The following is a 20,389-nucleotide window of genomic DNA, read 5'->3' as shown; positions in this document are numbered from 1 at the left end:
TCAACTCCTCATCTTACTTGTCATTTGTATTTTACGCAGGTGAAGAGGAAGGGTTGACCTACCCACAGAAGTAGGCATTTCTCCCCACTGGAGCACCACATCTTTAGTTATCCGTCCATAGGTGTTCACATATACGCCTTCATCCTCATAGCACACAAGCATCTCCATCCCGTCTGTTTTAGGCAGGATGACAATGGCGTGAGGAGTAATATTGCCCTGAATCTGCAGTTAAAATAAACCCTGTAAGTCAGAATTACATTGAATGGAGGAAGGGATAAGGGGAAGGGAGCAGAGCCTTAGAAAAACAAACCCCCAAACCAACCTGAGAACAAACCCCTCCCTCGATTCAACAAGCAGGCACTGGCTTTCAGAGATATGCTTGAAGGGGAATAAACTGTCACGTTTACCCTACCATCAAAGCTGTCCGATACGTCAAGGATAAACAGGTTCAGCAATTATAGAGAGATCACAACATACACGCCCCCAAGACTGACGGCTGACACTTGGCTGTAACACAAGTAAGTGACTGCTGACTGACGAATCCATCTCCTATTCAAATTAAGGCAAATAAACCCAGAATTTTACAGGTAGCCCTAGGGAGGAAATAGTCCCATGTTTTTAGCAATCAGTCTCTAGCTCCAAGGGCAGCTGCAGTGACTTTCCACCCATGCCTGCCCTTCCATAGCTAAGACAACAAAACCATCCCAAACTGCCCCACTATTTCTCCCTATGCTTCTTGCCAGCTCTTGCAGAGGGGACTCTGCTGCTCAGATGAGATTCAGTAGTTCCTGGATTCAATTAGTGACCCAGTTTCTCATGCTGCTTGGGCCAACAGCACGGATGGAGCTTAAATGAGCCAACAAGAAAATCCTCACCTACCTTTTTTTTTTTTTGTAGCACTGGTTCTCTCTTGAAATAGCCGATGGACCTGAGAGAGGTCCTGTGGTGAGTCCCTGCTGTCAAGGGGTTTGGGAGTTTTGAGCAGCAGGCTTACAGAGATTTGGGCTACCCTAATCCTGCAGCCCTCACCTGGGCAAGCTGCACTGCCTCAGCAGGAACAAGTGAGTGTTGGTGAGCACAGCTGGGACACCACGCAATGGTGCGCTGGGCACCCAGCTCTTGATGGGTCTATGTTGTCCAACAACCAAGAACCTGGTTTCATGGTATTTTGCCCTACAGAGAGCTCCATTACCGCTCCATGCAGCGTATGGACAGTTTCTCCTTTCTGTGGGACACGGCAACCTTAAACCTGACTGCTCGGGCATGAGGACAGAAATAGCCTGTGCAAATAATGAACACGAAGTATGTGATAACACCAAGTGCTCTTTAAGCAAGTATCAATGAAGATGGCACTGGAGAATGTCGTACCCATGGCAAGATGTCACCTGACTGGTCACCATTTCTGATGGTCACCATTTCTGATGGTCACCAAGGGCCCGTCCAAACCTTGCGTGACCTGCGTTAGTCATGCAGCAGCACTCCCCCGTGTACTCACGTGAGATGGTATGTAGATATCATAAGAGTTCCCAGAATCTACATCAATCACATGGAAACCAGTGTGTGATCCAAAGATAACCTTGAGTCTCTGACCCTCTTCTACAGTGAGATCCACAAGCAACGGCTTGTGCTGGAGATCTGCAAAAGACTTTTATAATCCCTTCAGTGAGTACCACAGAAAACCAACAAATCCCCATAGCAGCAGCCTGATACGGTTTTGAAATCATATTTGTTTGACTGTGTTTCCTACTGAATATGTGGTTATTTATATTCCTGTCTCTCTGTTCCTGAGTCAGATGCCTCAGAGGGTATTACCGATTCGCTCCAGCCATCCCAACAGATAAGCGCTCACCCTTGCCAAGCACAGCTCTTTTCCCCCAGGAGCCCAAGGCCAGCCGAAGGATTTGGTCTCTAAAGGAAGGTGACAGCTCAATTTTACATGAGTGTGCATACAGCCAGCGTGCGGGGACCCCCCCGATGCCGGTGCTGCTCAGGGTAAGAAGATCAAAATCTGAAGAGAGCTGTGACCACCCACCTCCCCTCTCGGCAGGGATCGCCGCTCCGGTTTGGGTAGCTGAAATGAGTTCAGATTAGCAAAGACCTATTTATCCCTGTTCAATCTAACCTGCTGGATGCAGGCTGGGACCAGCTCCCCGGCAAGGACCGATCCAGGACAGAGGATCTCTCCGTGGCTTAGGTCCTCAGCAGGAGGGTGAAACACCCCCAGGGAGAAAAAAGGGCTCCTGGCTCTCTGTGTAAGGACCACTCTGGCTCCTGACAGGGAAAAATCAGTGGATGGTATTTCCCACCATCCCGACAGATCCCTGCCTACAAGGCAAGGGAAGGATGCTCAGCCACCCTAGACTTGAGCAGCAGCACCAGGAGCACTAACCAGCATCCTCACCAGGGCTGGCGGAGGCTAGATCCCAGGGTATTTTAATGCCGCTGAGCTCTCCATGTCACTGAGCCCGTTTATTCTTGCTTTTGTTCAGAAAAAGCAAATGTGACCTAATACTGAATAAGCCCATTTGTGCTGGAAGGATGCAAAATGAGATTACCCAGCATGAACGTCTCCAGAAGGCATTGCCCCTTGTGACTTGTCTCTACACAGAGCTTAGGATGAAAAGTGCTTTAAAGGACTAAGTACAAAATACCCCTTGGCAGGTTATGGGGGAGAAAGGTCTCACTGAAGGAAACTGAGGTAGATAAAAAGGGAGAGAAAAAGAGAGATGAAAAGGGAGAGAAAAAGAGAGAGAAAGAGTAGGTCATTCTCCTGGACTTTCTGTCTTGAAACAGAATCCACATTGCAGAAGGGGAGAGGACCTTGCAAAATAAAAATGGAAAATAATGCCAACCTGTTTTCATACTTTATGTGAAAAATTAGTCAGAAGTTAAAAAAAAAAAAGCAAAACTCAAACCACAACCCAGCACCCCCGCCCCCGCAAAAAAAGCAACAACCCAACTTAATTTCAGTCATGGACATTTGATCAGCTTTCTGCAAACTTCCCAAGTCAAGCCTGCCAGCATAAGCTAATATCAATGCTTCATTGCTAGCCATAAGCACAATGTATCCCATCTCCCATGCCTGCCAAGCATCCCGAGGAGCTCAGCTACATAAGCAGGACTTTTTTCTGCTCTGCACAGTACAGAAATCTCATGTATTTACAATTACAGAGTGTATTTTGGTTAAAAGATAAACATACCTTAAATGCCATAAACTTGTGATACGGTTTAGGAGCCCAAGCGTAGATCTCTACAGCATTCTTTAAGGCAATCACCAAGAACTTGATTCTTTCATATTTGACTAAAATAAAAATAAAACCAATTTAAAAAACATTCACTTTCTTCCCAACAAGACTGAACAACTCATCTCCAGGAACAGCTTCTCAGGCTGTCCCTCTGTTGATTCTCATTTGGTCAAGTGTCCACCGAATACATATAGATGAATACCAAATTTCTCTGTGGCTGTGGTTTACCCATACTTTTAAGAGAATTTGTCAGGTCAGATCTAAGACTAGAGAATAAAAATGCATCCCTCCAGACTTTTTTTTTTTCCTGGAGAGGCCACTCACCGACTTTGTAGTGGATGCATCCCTCCAGGTCCCCGACCGTGATCCAGCCCTGCTTCTTCTCCACTTCAGGGTCGTTGTGTAAAATCCTGTTTCTCAGCCAGGAGAGATAGTACACGCGCAGCTTGTTCTTCTTTCCTGTTGGCAAGGGAAACTCCCCGGTCAGAGCAGTGCACGGGTGCAGGGGAAATCTTGAGATTTCAGTGCTTATTTTCACTTACAAGATGATAAAATTAAAGTTCGTTTCACAACGCAGTTGAAAATAGTAATTCAGTTGTTGTGTTTGGTTTTTTTCTCTTGGGAAAAAAGGTATGGAAAGCAGAGCCCAGACCTCTTGTCTCCCAGACTGCAGGCGGATGCTGGAAGAGCTGGGCTCTGGCTCACCGCAGGCTGGAAATGTTCCTGTTCCTATAAATCAGTGTTCATGGAGAGACACTCGGGCACAGCAGTGCTGTGACCCCAGCTCTCTTACCACCCAACTACCTGGTTTCTTTCCCTCTCTTCTCCTTTGTACAACATTAATTCCACCCCGGAGCTGAGACGCGAGCTCTTCGGTCAGCAACAGGCACCGCTATTTGCCGACAAGCCTGGTGCTGGGCTCTGCAACGCTGAGGGGCTGCCAAATTTCTGCACGCCTCTTGGATGGCTGCGATCTGGCTATAAACCTCCCTGCTGCTGCAAAGCCCCTGCTACAGGGACAGGACACAGCTCACACTGAGGCTGGTGGGAGAGGACCCAAACCATAAACCAGAGGCTCTGTCTGCTCGTGGGTTTCCACAAGTCCCCAGGGCTTGTCCTCAGTGCCATCTCAGGGGCTGGTGTTCCCTGGGGAGCGCTGACCCCTATTCATGTTCCACCCCTTCTTCCTACAGCTGTACCCCCAAAACCACGGGGGAGCTGCAGAGCAAGGTAGATGACGAAGCAGCGTTTTTTAAGAGCCCTATCTGAATGGAGGGAGCAGGAATTTGCTGGCGAAAGCAGAGCGAGCCCAGGGGGGTGCTGAACAACATGAAAGTAAACAGAAGGATGATATCAAGCAATTTTCCTAACGAGCATTTCTCGTGTTGTCCTCCCTAAGCTTTGCGGAGCAGGTATCAGCAGAAGACTCTGCCCCAGCTCCACCACCCGTGTGCTTCACGGGCTGCTCTGCAGGGAGGATGCTGGGCGCTCTCCTGGGAGACTGGGCTACAGAGTTGTTGCTTTTTTGCCAGAAGTCACCCCATGAGCCTGACTTGAGAGCTCCGGAGCTCCCGGCTGAACCTGGGGGCAGTGACAAGCCTGTGGTCCTCACAATGCTCAGGGCACCCCGAGCACAGCCATGGTCTGAGCTGGAGCCCTGAACCATGGCTTCCTGAACCATAGCCTCCCTTGGCTAAAGCCAAACAGACCAAAAGCAGAGCTCGCTGCCTCCTCAAGCCATGACTACCCGCCTTGCTGGGGTATCTGCCTGTACCCTGCCTGTATCCTGCACCTTCCCTTCCCTGCTAAAGGAGGATGGAGTGTTGCAGATGAAGCGGAGCTGGCAGGTGGTGGGAGCAAATTGCTTTCAGAGGCATTCTTACAGATCTAACGCCTTTGATTCTGGAATAAACCACCTCCAACCTCCCCGGGAGCTTCCCTCTGACAGCGGTGGGGAGGTTTTGTCTGAGCTGGAACCGGGTGAGAACACGGCCAAGAAAGTTAACGATGGGGGTGAGAGCACAAGAGACATACCCGATATTGTAACGAGGACGTTAAGACCCTCAAGTACGTCCATCTGTTGAAATCGCCGTCTGTTGATCAGGTTGTAGACCTTCCCTTGTCCGCTTCGATCCAGCAGCATCAGGCCATTTTCTGTGCCCACCAGCAGATTCACACCTGATGAGGAGAGCGCAATGGGTGCCAGGAGCCATGGCTGCTCCCAAGGACAACACCCCGAGCTCATCTCTGCTACCACCGAGAGAGTGACCGATCCCAGCTAAGGCTGTGATCTTCCCATGAACGTGAAGAGTCACTCTTACAGCGCAGGGACTCGGGGACGTTAGCCTTGCCCGGGATGGAGAAGGGGACAACCAGAGGCAGGGGCTCCGTTCCGCAATGACACATTCACCTTTCATCACCAGCTACATGCTCTGGAGAGCTTTGCTGAGGGCATGATGTGATAAGGGGCTTACCCCATAAAGCAGCACAGAGTATCTCCGAGTTGAAGCGCTTCTTGTATTTCCGGATCTCCGGGGTGTCGCTGTGGGGACGGATGTTGGTGGGGTTGACGTTCACCACCGAGATCTTCCGGGCTTCGTTCAGCTTGGCCTGCTCCTGTCTGAGCAGCTCGCTGGTGAACAGGGCTTGTAAGGAGACACAACAAAACAGTGAGGTGTGATGGATTAATTGTATGTATCTATTCTGTCAGTTTTTTTTTTGAATAGGAATACAATACTTGATTTATTTTCTGATGTCATCTCTGTGTTAGGAGCTATTAGTTTGAAGAGGGATCATCAGGATTTTTTTGTGGGTTGGAACCACCACCCAACCCATCAGCAGGTGATGTCTCCAGACCTCCAGCCCTGCCTACCGAGCTGACCAGCGCTATGTGCTGCCCACCTGCCCACATCCAGCCATTTTCAATGACATCTGAGCAACTGCCAGCTTTTTGGAGCAATTACCACCTCCCAGTTCTGCCAGGAACATTTCTCCCAGCTGCACAGCCCGTGCATTCCCTGTTTTCTCCTGAATCTTTCTGGTGGCATTTCACTGGTGGGGGAGAAGTTGTTGGATGGAAACTGGAGAGCGCAAGGATGCAGACATGAGCGACGTTTGGACAAGAATAAGTGAAATGTAGAAGAGGTTCAGTGAGGTTATTCAGGCTCCATGACCTGGTTTCCACAAGGGCCTCCCCTCTAAAAGTGGTCCCATTGCCTCCTACCAGTAGCAGATGACTCCTCGTCCTCATCTTCATCTTCATCAGTAGGCGAGGTCTGATACACTCTGGTGTCCACAAAGGGGGTGAAAGAGGCTTTGGTGCTACTTCCCATACCATACTGGAAAATAAACAGCAAAGAGAGAGCTCAGAGCACTGAAATAACAACAATTTTGTGTATGTGTGTATACGTAAAACTTTCTAATTAGCAGAACTCTGCGGTGCCCTTTTCGAGCCTTCTATGAACATTTGCTCCTCCTCCCCCATAACTAATCAGGAAAAACATTAAATTGGATTTGTGAGTGTCCATGAGCAACAGAAAACGAGAGGAGCAAGACCCAGCTCTGCTCTCCTCTCGCAGGCAGAAGCACAGCACAGCCATGAGACCGGTTAGCGGAGAAGCCGCAGGGCCAGAGGCAAAAGTCAATGCAGGTAAAAACCAACTTGTCTGCACGTAACACATCTGCCTTAAAAGCCCGCTCCGGGATGTCAGGCAGGTGAGGGTTTGCTTTTCCTGCTCTCCCACCTTGCAGCCGAGGTTGGCAGGATGGCGCTGGGAGCCCCCGGAAAGCCCCGGCATGGGGCAGCTGACACGGACCTGCGACCACCAGAGTAATTCAGAGCTGGACAAGGTGGGACTGTTGCTTTCCTTGTGCCAAAGCCAAACGCTAACTAGCATGGTCTGAGCAAAGATTTTATTTCAACAGGTCACGGAAATCCATTTTAGGGTCTGTAAAGCATAGGCAGGAGAGCTCGTACAGCCGTAACACTGCTCTGCTTTTGCCGCCCGTTATCTAGGGCTTTGCTGGGCTGAGCCCAAAACATTGATGCCCTTGGGAAAGTGGGAAAAGTTAGCTCTTTAGCAAAATGCCTATTTTTTGTTCTGCTGGGCTGTTGTCACTGGTCCTCACACCTATTGCTGAGGCAGGACCCAGCAATGCCCCTCGGTACGCCTGGCTGCTCCGGTTTTGGGAGGATCTGAAGTGCTGGAGATGGGGAAGGCTTGGGGGGAGCTATGTGATGCTTTAGGGAGAACTTTTGAACAGGGGGTGTTTGAAAATGGCTCATCAGAAGATGGCATCCCCCACATTGCTCCATCCCCCCTGAAGTCTGGTCTTCAGGACACCCCACAGGGACATCACGTACAGGCCGCCTGCGATTGCAATAAAGCGTTTTAAATTGTCTATAGCATTTCAGGTGGGACTGCAGAAAGGGCCATTTCTAAGCTAACAAAACTTAACCTGATGCTATTGCAGGGAATGTCAGAGCCAATACTTTGCCAAGGGAATGTGGAGAAGAACGAACTGCAATGTGGTGTTGCTTTCTTTTTAAAGCCATTGCTTTGTCAAGGCAGAAAATGGGGCTAAGACCTTCTGCCAGGCAAAAGGAAATCCTTCCCTTGGGAATCAAAGTGATGTGATTTCCCCCCCTTGTTGAGTGGCTTATTTTTCCTACTCCCATATTTACCCAGGATATGCTTTATGTATCACCTCCGTTAAGAGCTATAGCAGCAGCAAACCCCAAGTCCTGCTGCAGCAACAGCACTGCTCACGTTTTTCCTTCCCTGAAATAAATCTTCCTCAGCTTTCATGTCACCAAGTCACCAGAGCCCAGGCTGCTCCCTGTGCCCAACGCCACCTCCGCAGCCCTTGGATGGACAACTGCCATGGGGACGAGCCCGTGCCGCAGGGACACGTGCTATGGGGAACACCACCGCCCCGGCACATCCATTCCGAAACTGGGCTGGGCTCGTACCTGTCCTCCGGCAGGTGACAAAAAGGTTTAGGGGCAAAAACTTTCCAAGCCTTTTGGGGCTGGCATCCATGTCCCGCGCCTGCCAAAACCACCCTGCGCATCCCGCTTCCCTCCCGTCTCTATGTCCCTGACAGCCCGCCTGTTTCCATAGAAATGGGATAGATTTCCAAAAAGTACATAGTAACCGAGACCCATGGAAGGAGTTAACAGCCTGAGGCAGGGAAGGCTGCAGGAACAGATACCACATTTACATACACAGTAAGCCATGGTATTTCTGTGCGCCTGTAAGATAAACTCGCTTCTTTCTGCTTCTTTCACATCCAAGAAACACACATTTTTTTCCTGCGCTGGATGTCTTTTCCGTAAAGCACCAACAATTCAAGGAGGGGAAAAATTCAGTATTTACAGGGATGCTTTCCAGCTGAGAGCCAGGTGCTTTCCGACAAATGCATTACGAAGAACCCCCTCAATCCAACCCACCAAGCATTTATTTTCTTTGCTCGGATTCAGCTATTCTCCTAAGCAGCTGGCATTTTAATAACTTCCAAGCCCCTTGTTTAAATATTAAGACCTCATCTTCCTCCAGGTCCTGTTCAACTGCCTAGAAATCTCCGTGGTGGCCTACGGAGACAGCATCAAGCTGCAGGGTGAGGTCGTGCTTGCTCCCTGCTTTTTGCTCGCAGCACCGTGAGTCACCTGGAAGTCTGTGAACTAAATCCCCAAGTTGCCACTTACACCCACTCCTGGCTCAGTCAGCCCTAAAAACGCAGTTTTAGAAATGGAAAAGATCTTCTTGGTTGGTATTCTATAAATGAATATATTTAAACGCAATCTTTGCATACTGTCTGCCTGCATTTAAGCAGTCCCAGGATGACCGTGGAAGGTGTTACTTGCAGGATCAACTCTCTCGTCACCGCTTTTAAAGGCAACGAGGAAAGGGGTAAAACCTTGAGGTCAAGTCACGCACCATCTGTTCTTACGTTTTATCAATGCCCAATTCCAAGCAAGTTTTATTTTTATACTGCTAGTAAAAGTAAACTGTAAAATGAGTACATCATTTCTATGAAAGAGAATAGGATGACAGAACTTTTGATGTATAATCAACAAAATGAAAAGAAAAAATGAAATAAAATCGCTTGTTTAGCACCAAATGGGTTCATTTTCCACTGGAAAACTGTGCTTGGTTCCCACAGCTGGTGATGGTAAGCAAGCAACACCAATTCCCTTGTCCTGTGTGTCACATCTTGTCCTTTCGAGGACTTTTTGCACCTTACACAATGTTACTGTTCAATCGTGTCCCTGTAAAACAGCTACCAAGGAGAAACACTTTGCCATGACTGGAAACGCAATTTTTGCTAGTCTGAAGGACTATCCAGAATTTTGTTGGCTTTGGTTTTTGCTAAACTTTTGAGTCACATTAAGTATCAGAGATCGCACAGGTGGAAGCTGGGCCAGGTTGATGTTAATGGCATCTCTGGTGCTCATAGTTTTCTCCTATTTCCAAGTGCAAAAAAAAAAACGGGGGGGGACACTTTCACATCAGTTGGCAGCATTCAAGCCATCACCACCAAAACTCAACCGGGTGGGCTTCAGAAAAGACCTAATATACATTTCTACTATCAGCCATAGATCCTTACAGCAATAACCCATCAGACTCCCTTTTATTTCCACTACACTCACCCACGTGGACCAGAAACAGAGAGAGAGGAGAGCCAAGAAAGCCAGGGAGGAAAGCAGGAAAGCCCCTTTACAGGGCAGAGATGTTAATACTTGTTTGAAGCGATGCGGAGGAGAAAGAGGAGCCCCCCACCACCTACTTCAGGCACCGAGTCCATGTCCTGCGCATGCGTGGAGACTCGCCCCAGGGCCTCGGTCGGCGTGCCCGCAGGCGAGTGGCTTTGCTGCACCAGGTCAGGGAGATTGATGTGACCTGCAAAGCCATTGCTGGCTGCGTGGCCAGAACGCTTTTTTTCACCAGAGGTCTGCAGAGACACAAGGCATGAGGAAGAAAGAGAAGGGGGGGAAAAAAAGAGAAAAAGAAGAGAAAAAAACCAAACAAAACCAAGTCGTTGGCAGTCCCCCAGTTCCCAGAGCAAGCGCAGGAGAAGGACCCTCTCTGTTTCCATCCCCATGCAATCTGGCAAGCAGCAAACCAACCCCCCACCCCAGGAAAAATACAGACAGGATTAATCACAAAGTCAATACAGAGCCATTAGTCACGTTACAGCGAGAGAAACCTGATCACCGTTGTTTTAGGGCAGATTCTGCTCTTGCCACCATGGGTGCAAACCCCATGGCCAGCTCTCCTCCCACATAGCCACCGGCCACGGTGACAGCAGAATCTGACCCCTCGATCAGCATTAGCCTTAACGGCTTTGCACAGCTCCGGCAGCGAGTAGCCTGACTGCAAATGCCAACACAGCCCCCGTCGCATGTTTCTGTAACCCAAAACAGCAGTGAACAGCGGCAGCGTCGGCAGAACGACTGGCATCTCGCTCTGCGCACAAGGTTCTGGGGGCTTCGCCGGAGCTCCTCTTCCTCTCCATCCCCACCTCGTGCAAAACAGTTGCTGGGAAGTTTCTCCCTTCCCTGCCTATCATTTTGAGGTATTTGCAATTTTGATGACTCCCACCTACCTGGAGCACATCAACAAGATTGTTACAGAGACTTGCCCATTTACTGGGATTAGTGGAAAACTCCCTCTGAACAGGCTCACCAAGTTTCTGACCAGTCCTGACAACATTTATCTTTTGCTCACTCATTACCATCACCTTCAACCACCTTGCCGTCCCACCAAAGAGTGAAAAGCCCTTTGCCCAAAGCTCATGGACCTCAGTGGGTCCGTCCTCTGATGGCTACGGCAGTGGTGGGGAGCAAACAATAAGCACCCAGCACGAAGCTAAAATCTGGGTTTCTTACCACGCTCCCTCCTCCCAAAGGGGTTTCCCAGCTGCTTTCGCACCCGTGGCATTTAAACCCTCCTGCATCACTGGTTTCTCAAGCAGCCTTGCTGGCGTGGCACGTGTTTTACGGTTGCGATGCTTAACACCAAGCTCAGTTCAGAAATGGCTGCCTGTTACAGCACTGACTTGTTCCCCTGCTCAACCGCATCACCCTCCCTGCTACACGGGTGCGCAGAGGGCTGCCCAGGCTGCGGGCACCCCTGCTCTGAACAGCTCCACACCAGTGGAGGGTTAGGTGGGCATTGCTGCCCAGCTCCAAAACTCGTGGAGGAAGGCAGCAAATATGCTGCGACTTCTTTTGCTAACTCCTTCCTCTCTTTCCAGGTTGCATTCTTTATTTTTTCCCTTCACATGTGAATATTTTATATAAATGGAATCAAGAAATAAAATGCTGCTCAAGCCCAGTTTGCATTTGATCTAAACATTCCTTCTTTATGATTGCTGACTCCAACCTCTCCTTCCTCCTTCTCTTCTCCCATCCACCTCCTTTACGTGCCGGCAGGAGAGTGACTCCTGTTTTACTAACTGCCAGAGCCTCCTGCCCCTCAACAGGAGACCTGCTACCTGTCTGCGTTTCCAGCAGCATCGCCAGCATGTTCCAGCAACCAGGAATCCGAGAAACACTGGGGGAGATCTTCCACAGCCAACCGAACGTGCCTCCTCTGCCTCACTCCTGCAGTACCATCCATCAGGATTGCTCCCGCTGCAGCCTCACCTCCGTGACACCGGAGCCAGGGACGGGGGCTCGCATCCGGGCGGGATGCCCAGTGGTCCCCGCAGCCGGCTCGCTGGGCGAGCGCAGGATGGCTGGCTGGTAGGGAGGGGGGGCTCGGTCCTCCCCGAGCAGGACCAGCCCCTGGTAAAAGCCTCCAGATGCTCTACAAACACGGCACGCCTCTGACGGTTACACAGTGGCACAGGTTGGGAAGAAGAGGGGAAACTTTGGGCCAGGTTCCAAGTGTATTAACTAAGTGCTATAAATTGAAGATAACTTCTGTTGCCTGGAGCTATTGTGGGATTACAGCAGAGTCATTTGTATGAGCATCCTCCCCACCATGCCCTGGCATTACTATTCACTGCTGTTTGTAGTTCTGAGAAACATTTGCACTTGTCACATTTGCTCTGAGTGTAAATTGTATAAGGAGAGCGCTAACGAGCACAATTTACTCAGTCATTTTTGTGTTCCGAACACACAGCACTGTTAGTTTTTGTGCTTACATGGGCAAAACCTCCTGAAGATGCTCCATGGAAATATTTGTTTTACAACTTACCTCCCTCACCATTAAAGTCCCTTCCCTTGAAATATTGCTAAACGTATCTGCATGGGAAGTCTCTAGCCCGTGGGTTGTCACCATTCCCAGGTTGTATGGCTCATTGCTTCCAGGAATTCCTGTTGGTCTGAGGACAGAATGGAAAAGCATTAGTGATGGGTATTTCCTTTGCTAAACTAGATGAAAAATCCTCTAATACAGTATTATTTCAATAAGGGTAGGGCTTTGTATCTCACAGGAAGAAAAACTAGAAAATATATCTACTTAAATGTATGGGGAAATTATTTATATTGTCAGAAATACAGCAGCACGGTCAGGTCGATACACTACAGAATAGAGCAGGGAGACCAAAGAGAAGGGCCTTTCTTGTCCCAAGGTGCCCTGAGAGGAGCGCTGCCAAACAGGTCACGAGGAGTTGCAGTCCCGCTCTACCTTACATAATTTTTTCTACTTAAGAAAGTTTTAAAAAAATAATTCGCTCCCTTTATTTCCCATCTCAACCCCTGAAAAGGGAACAGTGCATCAGAGCATCCGACGGCAAAAGACAACAAGGGAGGGGATGGGGTTTGGAGGACGGGCGGGCAGGAGTACACGCCGTGTCCTGTAGCTCTCTGCTGTTTTCCAGGTGAAAATGTAGCCCTAATCCATGATTTCGCCTTGAATTTATTTCTGCCTCCTATCTCAAGAGAGAGACTGCAATTTATTCTCACACACATTTAATTTCAGGACTGCCTGAGAGTGGATGTCGCAGGTGGTAAGCAGCCACCATTACTTTATTATTACGTTCTTAGCAGACCAGCTGCTTAAATATAATTCAAACAAAAGCAAAAGCAAATGACGAAGTGCCTCTGGATTACCCAGCCCTGCCTGCGTGCTGGAGAATGCCGATGGTGGTTATGAAGATGTTGCTGATGAGACCTGTTACTTTGCATTTAAAAACCACACAGATTAGTTGCTTTCCATCAATATGAAGTAATTCACTCTTTAAGATGTCATCCCCATGCATACCTACTTGTCAATGCCCAGAGGCTCACGAGGGAGCCTGGCAGCGTGGAAAGCCAAAGCAAGCCTGCTTTAATCAAGGGGGTTGCTGGTCCAACGCGAGATGTGAGCCCTGGGGACCCCAAGGTGGACTGGCTCGATGATGGATCCTCGCCTCCATCGTATCAAACGTACGACTGGACAGGCATCACCAAAGCACCCCAAAAAACAGCGTGCCATACCTCTGTGGCACCTTTCGTGTGAGGAGCTCACATTTGCCTACCATTAGCTTTTCAACACCACCAAAGCATGGGAAAATAATACAGTTATTCCTGTTTTAGAAATAAGAAAGCAAAGACAAAGGAGGTTACGCTAATCTGGAGACTATAGAGTGAGTGAATGAATGGCTGTGGTAGCCCCGAGGTCCCAAACTTCATTGGCGTGCAGTTTCCATGTCAACCTGCAAGAAATCCCTGGACATGGGCAAGAGCTGACTTGCACAGCTCAGAGGAGAGGGAGCTGAAGGGAGACATCATAGTCTTCAGATGGAGAAAGGGGTGAGGTGGAAGGAGTAAACAGTCCCTCGTATCCACTGGGACACAAAGCGATGGGTGGGCTTATCCCGCAGCAGGAGAGACCTGGGCAAAGCTGGAATGAAGAGCAGCCCAGTGCTCAGAGAGGATGCCCAGGGAAGTTTAAAAATGGGTTATACGAAGATCACTCAGAAGGTGCAGAAGATGAGATGATCTCTCTCGGCCCCAGTTTCTAATGACAAACACGGAACACAGGAAAAATAAAGCTTTGATAGAAAAATGCCCAACTACATCTAGTCTGAACTTGAGTTAAGGTTCTTTTTGTGAAGTAAGGGTGTAAAGCCAAGCATTTGCCTTCTTCTTCCCCAGACACACAGCAGTACAGCCATGCCCGCAGGTACCCGCGAAGGCTTAGATACAGACAGAGCTCCTGCCACCTCACTGTGACACCAAGGGTTTGTGTCTTCATGTTGAGTCTCTGGGGCCCGCTCATGGACAGGACGTTAAGGAGCAAGCAGCGTTCAGCTGGCAGCGAGTTTGAAGCATCCATCTCACCGCCATGCCTGTCGTCCGACACATCTGGCTGCAAAGCATTCAGTGAGATATTTTATCCACTGAAAAGTGTTGTGTCAAACACAAGGTGTTTGGTGGAAGGATGTCAGCGCAGATTAACCACTCCTGATTAAACTCCTCTTCTGCGAGCAGCCCAAGGCCCCTTCTTGCACGCGTGACTGCCCATCCGACTGCTGCATATTCATGGCCATCCCTCTGTCTCCTGACTTTCTCTGACGAATTCCAAGAGCTCAGATTTTTCTTCTTCTGCTGGAAGAAAGCTGCAACCCAGGAGCTTGGCACTCTGCATAACATGGACCCCTGAGTCTCCCTGCCACCCGGAGGGCTTCCCTACCCTGCCACCATGAAGTCAGGTACATCTACATCAACTAATAATTCATTTAGCAGGAAGAATGGATATTAACTGATTAAAATGCAAATAGTCCCCTAAAGCCTTCCCACAACTCCTCTGTGAATTCCAAGGGGCAGGAGTCAGACCCCGCTGCCAGGCAGAGAGCCCCCAGAAACACCCCTCCAGTGCTAGTGCTGCAAAGCACCGGGCAGGGAGCCCGGGTAGGGATGCTCCGCGAGCTCACTCTGCATCACGACAGCTGTTGGGTGTGTGTTGGAGCTCTGCTGCCCGCCTCCCTCATCCAGAGATATTCAAAAGCACAAGCGTCCCATGACCTGTAACGGGGAGGCAATAGAATAGAGTCTGCTGACTTTTTTGTTTCAATGTTTTAGCCCACCACGTTTCGCTGCCAGCTCAGTGACTGAGCCAAGGACAAAAATCAAAGACAAAGGTTCAGGATTATTATAATCCTGGCTCTAGCAGTTGGCACCAGGCAGGCCACCAAGTACCGCAACTCAGCATGGCTTGATTTGGGACTAGACCAGGGTCAAGAGCAGGCAGAGCTTTAACATGCCAACCCCATGGGCAGGACCAAGGTGTGGATGAGGTCAGGACCAAGGTGTGGATGAGGTCAGGTGCGTCCACTCTGGCCAAAAGCCCTCCTTGCTTACAGCAGGAACAGGTCCATCAGCTTGGAGCCCAAGTTCACTGAACGTGCAGAGGAAATAATTCAGATTTTCCCATTAAGTATCTCTAGTTTGGACCAGGAAAAAGACCCATCTGAGCAAATTATCGCTTGCAACGGTGACGCCATTCCCAGCGCCAGCCACCAAACACCGACGCGCTTCGGACGTGCCCCATATCACACCTACTGCTCCTCCAGACCAAGACACGCCGCGCTTTCACCGTTTGACCCCCAAAAAGAAAGCGCTTCTTACATAAGCCGTGGGATGTCACTGACAGGCACGGTCCCATCGTGCGTCTCGTTTTCCCCATCCTCCTCCTCCTCCTCGCTGCTTTCCGACTCCTCGCTGGAGGAGGAGTAGTCTGTCACCTTCTTCAGAGGGCGATTGGTTTCTTCGATGCGCAGCTCCCTCAACTCTTTGGCTAGGGCCGTCAGGTCCTAAAGGGGATGGGGGCAAGAAAACAAGAAAGCAATGGCTATTATATTTAAAGTGTGGAGAATGTCACATACATCTCTTCAAAAGCCAATGCTAACAGCACGAGCAACAAGAAATAGCTTTACAGAGTCATTACAAACATGAGACAAACGTAAGACAATGTTTGTAGCATGTAGCATTTATTAAACAAAACAAAACTGATTTACGCTCACTGAAAAATCAATAGCCAACCTCTTCTTTTTCTGTTTGGAACGTGTATGTGCATATATATACACACACTTATATGTATATACACGACAAAAGTATATTTGTTGGAAAAGGTGAAGTTCAGTCACCATCATAGTAAACTGGAAAACAATGTCACTTCAAAGATTGGCTCAGAGAATTTCTCCTGCAGGGTTTTCTCTTCTTTCAAACTTCTCAAAGAGACCCTGTAATTGTATTTATTCTGTAATAAATGCATTTGGGAAGGAAGCAATGACAGCATCTCCCATGGAGTGGTGCAATCCCCACATCAAGAGCTGCTTCCGTGGTGAGTCTCCGCTGTCGGGTGACTGCTGAGAGGTGAGGAGCACGAGGAGAAGCACCCAGCTCAGCCAGATTTTGGAGTCACAGCTCTGAGTCAGCCACACGATCAGAAAAAGAAAAAAAAAAAAAAAAAAGAAAAAAAATCCCTCAGCGGGACCCATTAAGCTCTTTATGTGAAATGTGGCAGCCTACAAGCTAAGGGCAAAAAAAAAAAAAAAGCCTTGAAACAAGAAAAAAGATAGGAGCAGTCCCAAAGCCTAGTAATAATTTTTCAGTTTACCATGACTTTGATGAGGCCTCAGACCCGACAGTCATATAAAATAGACACTGCTATTTCAAAACAAGGAACATGGCAGGCACCGTGTAGAAAAGAGACTTTTTGTTATCTTACATGCTTTTATAGCAATGCAGGGGGAAGCAGTAGGGCAGAAAAGCATGAGAGCTCGAATTAGAATGGGTTAGAGAACTCTGTTGCACAAGACATGCACATGACGAACAAAGCATCGCAATTGTCAGTCTTACCATTTCTCCCTATATTAGTGACCGAGGTAGGCATCAGTGCATTCGGTCAGAGATAAAGGATTAGGGAGAAAGAAACTCATTGAAAAAGACTAAATTCCACAATTGTCTTACGGCCATACTCTCATTTAGTGCATTTCCAGTTTACCGTTCCAGCAGGGCGACTACAGAAATATTAATTACGGTTGCAAAGGGAGCTCTTAAAATCTATCCCGTCGGCACGTGAAGAAAACCATGGAAAACTTCTATGGCTGAGATGCGAACCCAGTTTATTTTTTAATCGTGAAGCAGGAATAATTTGCAAGCGATTTGTACTTCGGTTATTGGTGACCCCCACCTCCCGGTGGGCTCCCACCGGTGGACAGCCGCACATTCTGCTCCCAGGTCTGCCCTGCCTTGCCTCTGACATAGAGCAGGGACTCCCACGGACTGCCATCAGAGGGCTTTGCATCAGATCCGTAAATATTAGTCTACAAAAAAAGCTAGTTTAAAAAAAAATAAATAGAAAAATCAATCCCTGCTTCCCAGCAGGTACCTGTGATGGGTATTAGCTATCCCTCTCCAAATGCTCTCTGTACCTTTAAAGAAAGGCCCTTTATCATGATTAAAGAGAGAATGTGGTATTTCAAGAGTTTATTTTCGATGCCAACATGTTTGGGATTGAAATGCAGTCAAATCTGCAGTCACGACAACTAATTTTAATTAGCGCTGTGGCAGCTTCTATGATACGATTGTTTCTTTTCCTAAATAAGAATCAACGACAATTTCAACAGCTTAACAAAGGAAAGCCCTTTAGAGTATAAAATATGCTCTTTATTGAGCGCTTGCCTTTGAGTTGGATTAGAGCCTTCTCAACTTTAAGAAGAAGGACTTTAGGACTGCGTAAGAGCCTCTCACAATTGCAGCTGGACTAGGACTGAACCCTTCTCTATCACAGCGATGGACCCTGAAAATGACGACTTCTTTGCACCTTCCGTTTCTAATGTGCTTCAAGGCACCCTATCAGCCTTCTTTGGCCATCACTGGAAGATAGTCAAGTATTTTAAAAATCGGCTTAATTAGTTTTTGGTAACTAATTTGGAAGTTATAACAGCAATAATACTCCCAGACAAAATCATCAGATAACTCGTATTTCCTAGTTAAAGCTTTGCCTCAGGATGGTTAATTCTTTGATGCTATCATTTTCTCTAAGTAATGAGCACTTTGTAGGCTTAAACGGCTTCACTGAGTTGCTCTTGGACCAAAAACAATCTGACAACCAGAAAGAAAGTGCTCTGTAGTTCCACATGTGTTTGAAATGTTATTACTGAGGGTGACATAATACATAAGTTAGCAGTATCAGTGCTCTTTAATTACTTTTAATTACAAAGACTTCTTTAGATTTAATATTTGCTGGAATCAAGTCAGATTGGTTTCCAAAATCACATAGCTCATGGAATTTGAATTTAGCACACACGCTGCCTCTATTTAGACACTGATTTATGTGCTTTTTTCCTAACAAAGCACCTCATTAAACAAAACGCATTGCTCATGTTTTATCCAAGAGAACAAGTTAACTAACCAGCACATCTTCCTTCTTTCATATGCTTCTATTTTTAGAGGAAAGAGTGCTGCAGGAGAGGCTGCTGATACCGGCGCTTTCCATTACAGCCCCGCAGTTACCAGTATCGGCGGTGTGTGCCCAGCGATGCCAAATCAGGAATGTTTGGTCTTTTCCCATGAACATTTAAACATTCACCATCGCCGGATGCACACATATTTAAGATATTATCATGTGGTGAAAAAGGTGTAACTCAGGACTCTTATTTTTTTAAGAGGATGGATGAAGACTAGCATTGCCCATCAACATCCAGGACGGCTCCGCTGACTCCGGCTTTACAGCGGATGGTCTGGTCCGTGAGAATGAATTACCCACTGTATTCCACTGCTCTGTTTTCCTTTATTTGCCAAGCGCCTTCATTCGAATTAGGCTTAAATTGCACTTCAAATAGCGCTCGATGGCCCCGCTGAAATCAGCGGGCGGCCGGGGGCTGTAGCTGAGAGCAGAATGTGGTGAGCGGTGCAGGCTGCCCCGACCACCGCCACCGGCACGAGAAACCTCCGCTCTCGCTCCTTCTCTTTCAAATACGCCGAACAACGGCAGCACCCTTTGCTCCGCGCGTGAACGTCGGGGTGCTTCTTGCCACGGCCTCCATGCAAGTGGTCTGGCCAGCGGGTTTCAGGCAGCCCACGGCTGAGCAGAACACACCGGCAGCGCTGCTCCCCTCCCCGCGGGTGGGCTCCCTACACCGAAACGCTATCATTCGGTCTCCCGTCTGACCCAAGATTGCATCGACACCTTTTTCAATGTCAGCACCAAGAACACCCGGTTCGATATTAAGTACTAACTAGTCAACCTTGCATAGGCATGACCCACTGAGAAAAGATATCACTAACCTCATCTATAGCTTTCTTATAGCTCTGTGGGTAAAGGAAGAATAATCAGCATCAGAGGAAACAGATCAGGACAGGAAAAAGCCAGAGGAAGGGCAAGCAGGTTAGAAATAAAATTAGAATTGTTAGCTCAGTGCTGTGGAGTGTAGAGAAAAAAAACAACATCAACAGAACATTAATACACATTAAAAAAGAGAAGCAGTGGAAATTCATTTCGTTATTAGGCTGACTCTGCAGTTTTAAAATACAAATGTCAACGGCATTAAACCAGGAGGCAACACTTCGGATGAGATTTTGCTCAGAATAATAAAACGGGAGTGTACAGAGACCACTACCAGGTTCGGTTTTAAGCTGTGAAGGCTGTTGGGGGCCGGTCACCCAGCCTTCCCGAGCAGAGCATCCCTCCGCTGGGCTGCTGCGGGGGGACATGCAGCACGGAACACAACGATGTGCCATCGGCAACCACCGCGCCCAAGCTAGCAAAGCCCTTAAGCATCTGCTTCACGTGAAAACACAGGCTTAAGTGCTTTCCCCTAGACTTGGGCTCCTGATAAAAACTCATGCACTCTCTTAAGCGTTCAAATCTCCCACGGGCTCTCGCCGTACCGCCGCTTTCCAGGCTCTCCGCTGGAGGAGCAACAGTACTAGCCTCTTTTTTGGGGTCCCCGCGGTTGTGCTACTGCACCGAAGGGAAACGTGGCCAAGCCGGCTGGCAACATTCCCACGGGAAATAATTTAAGACTCACAGCGGGTCGGCTCGGTCGCGTCACGTCCCTGTTGTCTTCCTGCTTTACCTTGGCGGGCTCGAGGGAGAGCACAGGGGACCCTTCGGGCTTGGCGTTCCCTGGGTGAAAGGCAAGCGGAAAAAGCAGGAATTAAAACGCTGCTGAAAGCCGTCGCTGCACCCCATCGCCTGGGA

At 48.5% G+C, this 20,389-nt stretch overlaps 1 protein-coding gene across 2 annotated transcripts in view; it reads right to left on the bottom strand.

Annotated features, from left to right (window-relative positions):
• Positions 1-20,389, bottom strand: part of TNIK (TRAF2 and NCK interacting kinase) — a 166,246-nt gene that overhangs the window by 3,424 nt on the left and 142,433 nt on the right. The window contains exons 20-31 of one of the 2 annotated variants that reach the window (XM_059822433.1): positions 20,217-20,314; positions 19,474-19,497; positions 15,808-15,992; positions 12,452-12,578; positions 10,035-10,199; positions 6,469-6,583; positions 5,720-5,890; positions 5,280-5,423; positions 3,570-3,704; positions 3,201-3,301; positions 1,496-1,645; positions 63-222 (exon numbers count right to left, since the gene is read on the bottom strand). In XM_059822433.1, the coding sequence (XP_059678416.1) occupies positions 63-222; positions 1,496-1,645; positions 3,201-3,301; positions 3,570-3,704; positions 5,280-5,423; positions 5,720-5,890; positions 6,469-6,583; positions 10,035-10,199; positions 12,452-12,578; positions 15,808-15,992; positions 19,474-19,497; positions 20,217-20,314 (1,575 nt within the window). The remainder of the gene's footprint in view (positions 1-62; positions 223-1,495; positions 1,646-3,200; positions 3,302-3,569; positions 3,705-5,279; positions 5,424-5,719; positions 5,891-6,468; positions 6,584-10,034; positions 10,200-12,451; positions 12,579-15,807; positions 15,993-19,473; positions 19,498-20,216; positions 20,315-20,389) is intronic. The other variant, XM_059822432.1, reaches the window with a different exon arrangement.

This window comes from Gavia stellata, chromosome 11 (genome assembly GCF_030936135.1).
Source record: "Gavia stellata isolate bGavSte3 chromosome 11, bGavSte3.hap2, whole genome shotgun sequence".
Lineage (NCBI taxonomy): Eukaryota > Metazoa > Chordata > Aves > Gaviiformes > Gaviidae > Gavia > Gavia stellata.
This window is presented reverse-complemented; position numbering and strand designations above follow the sequence as displayed.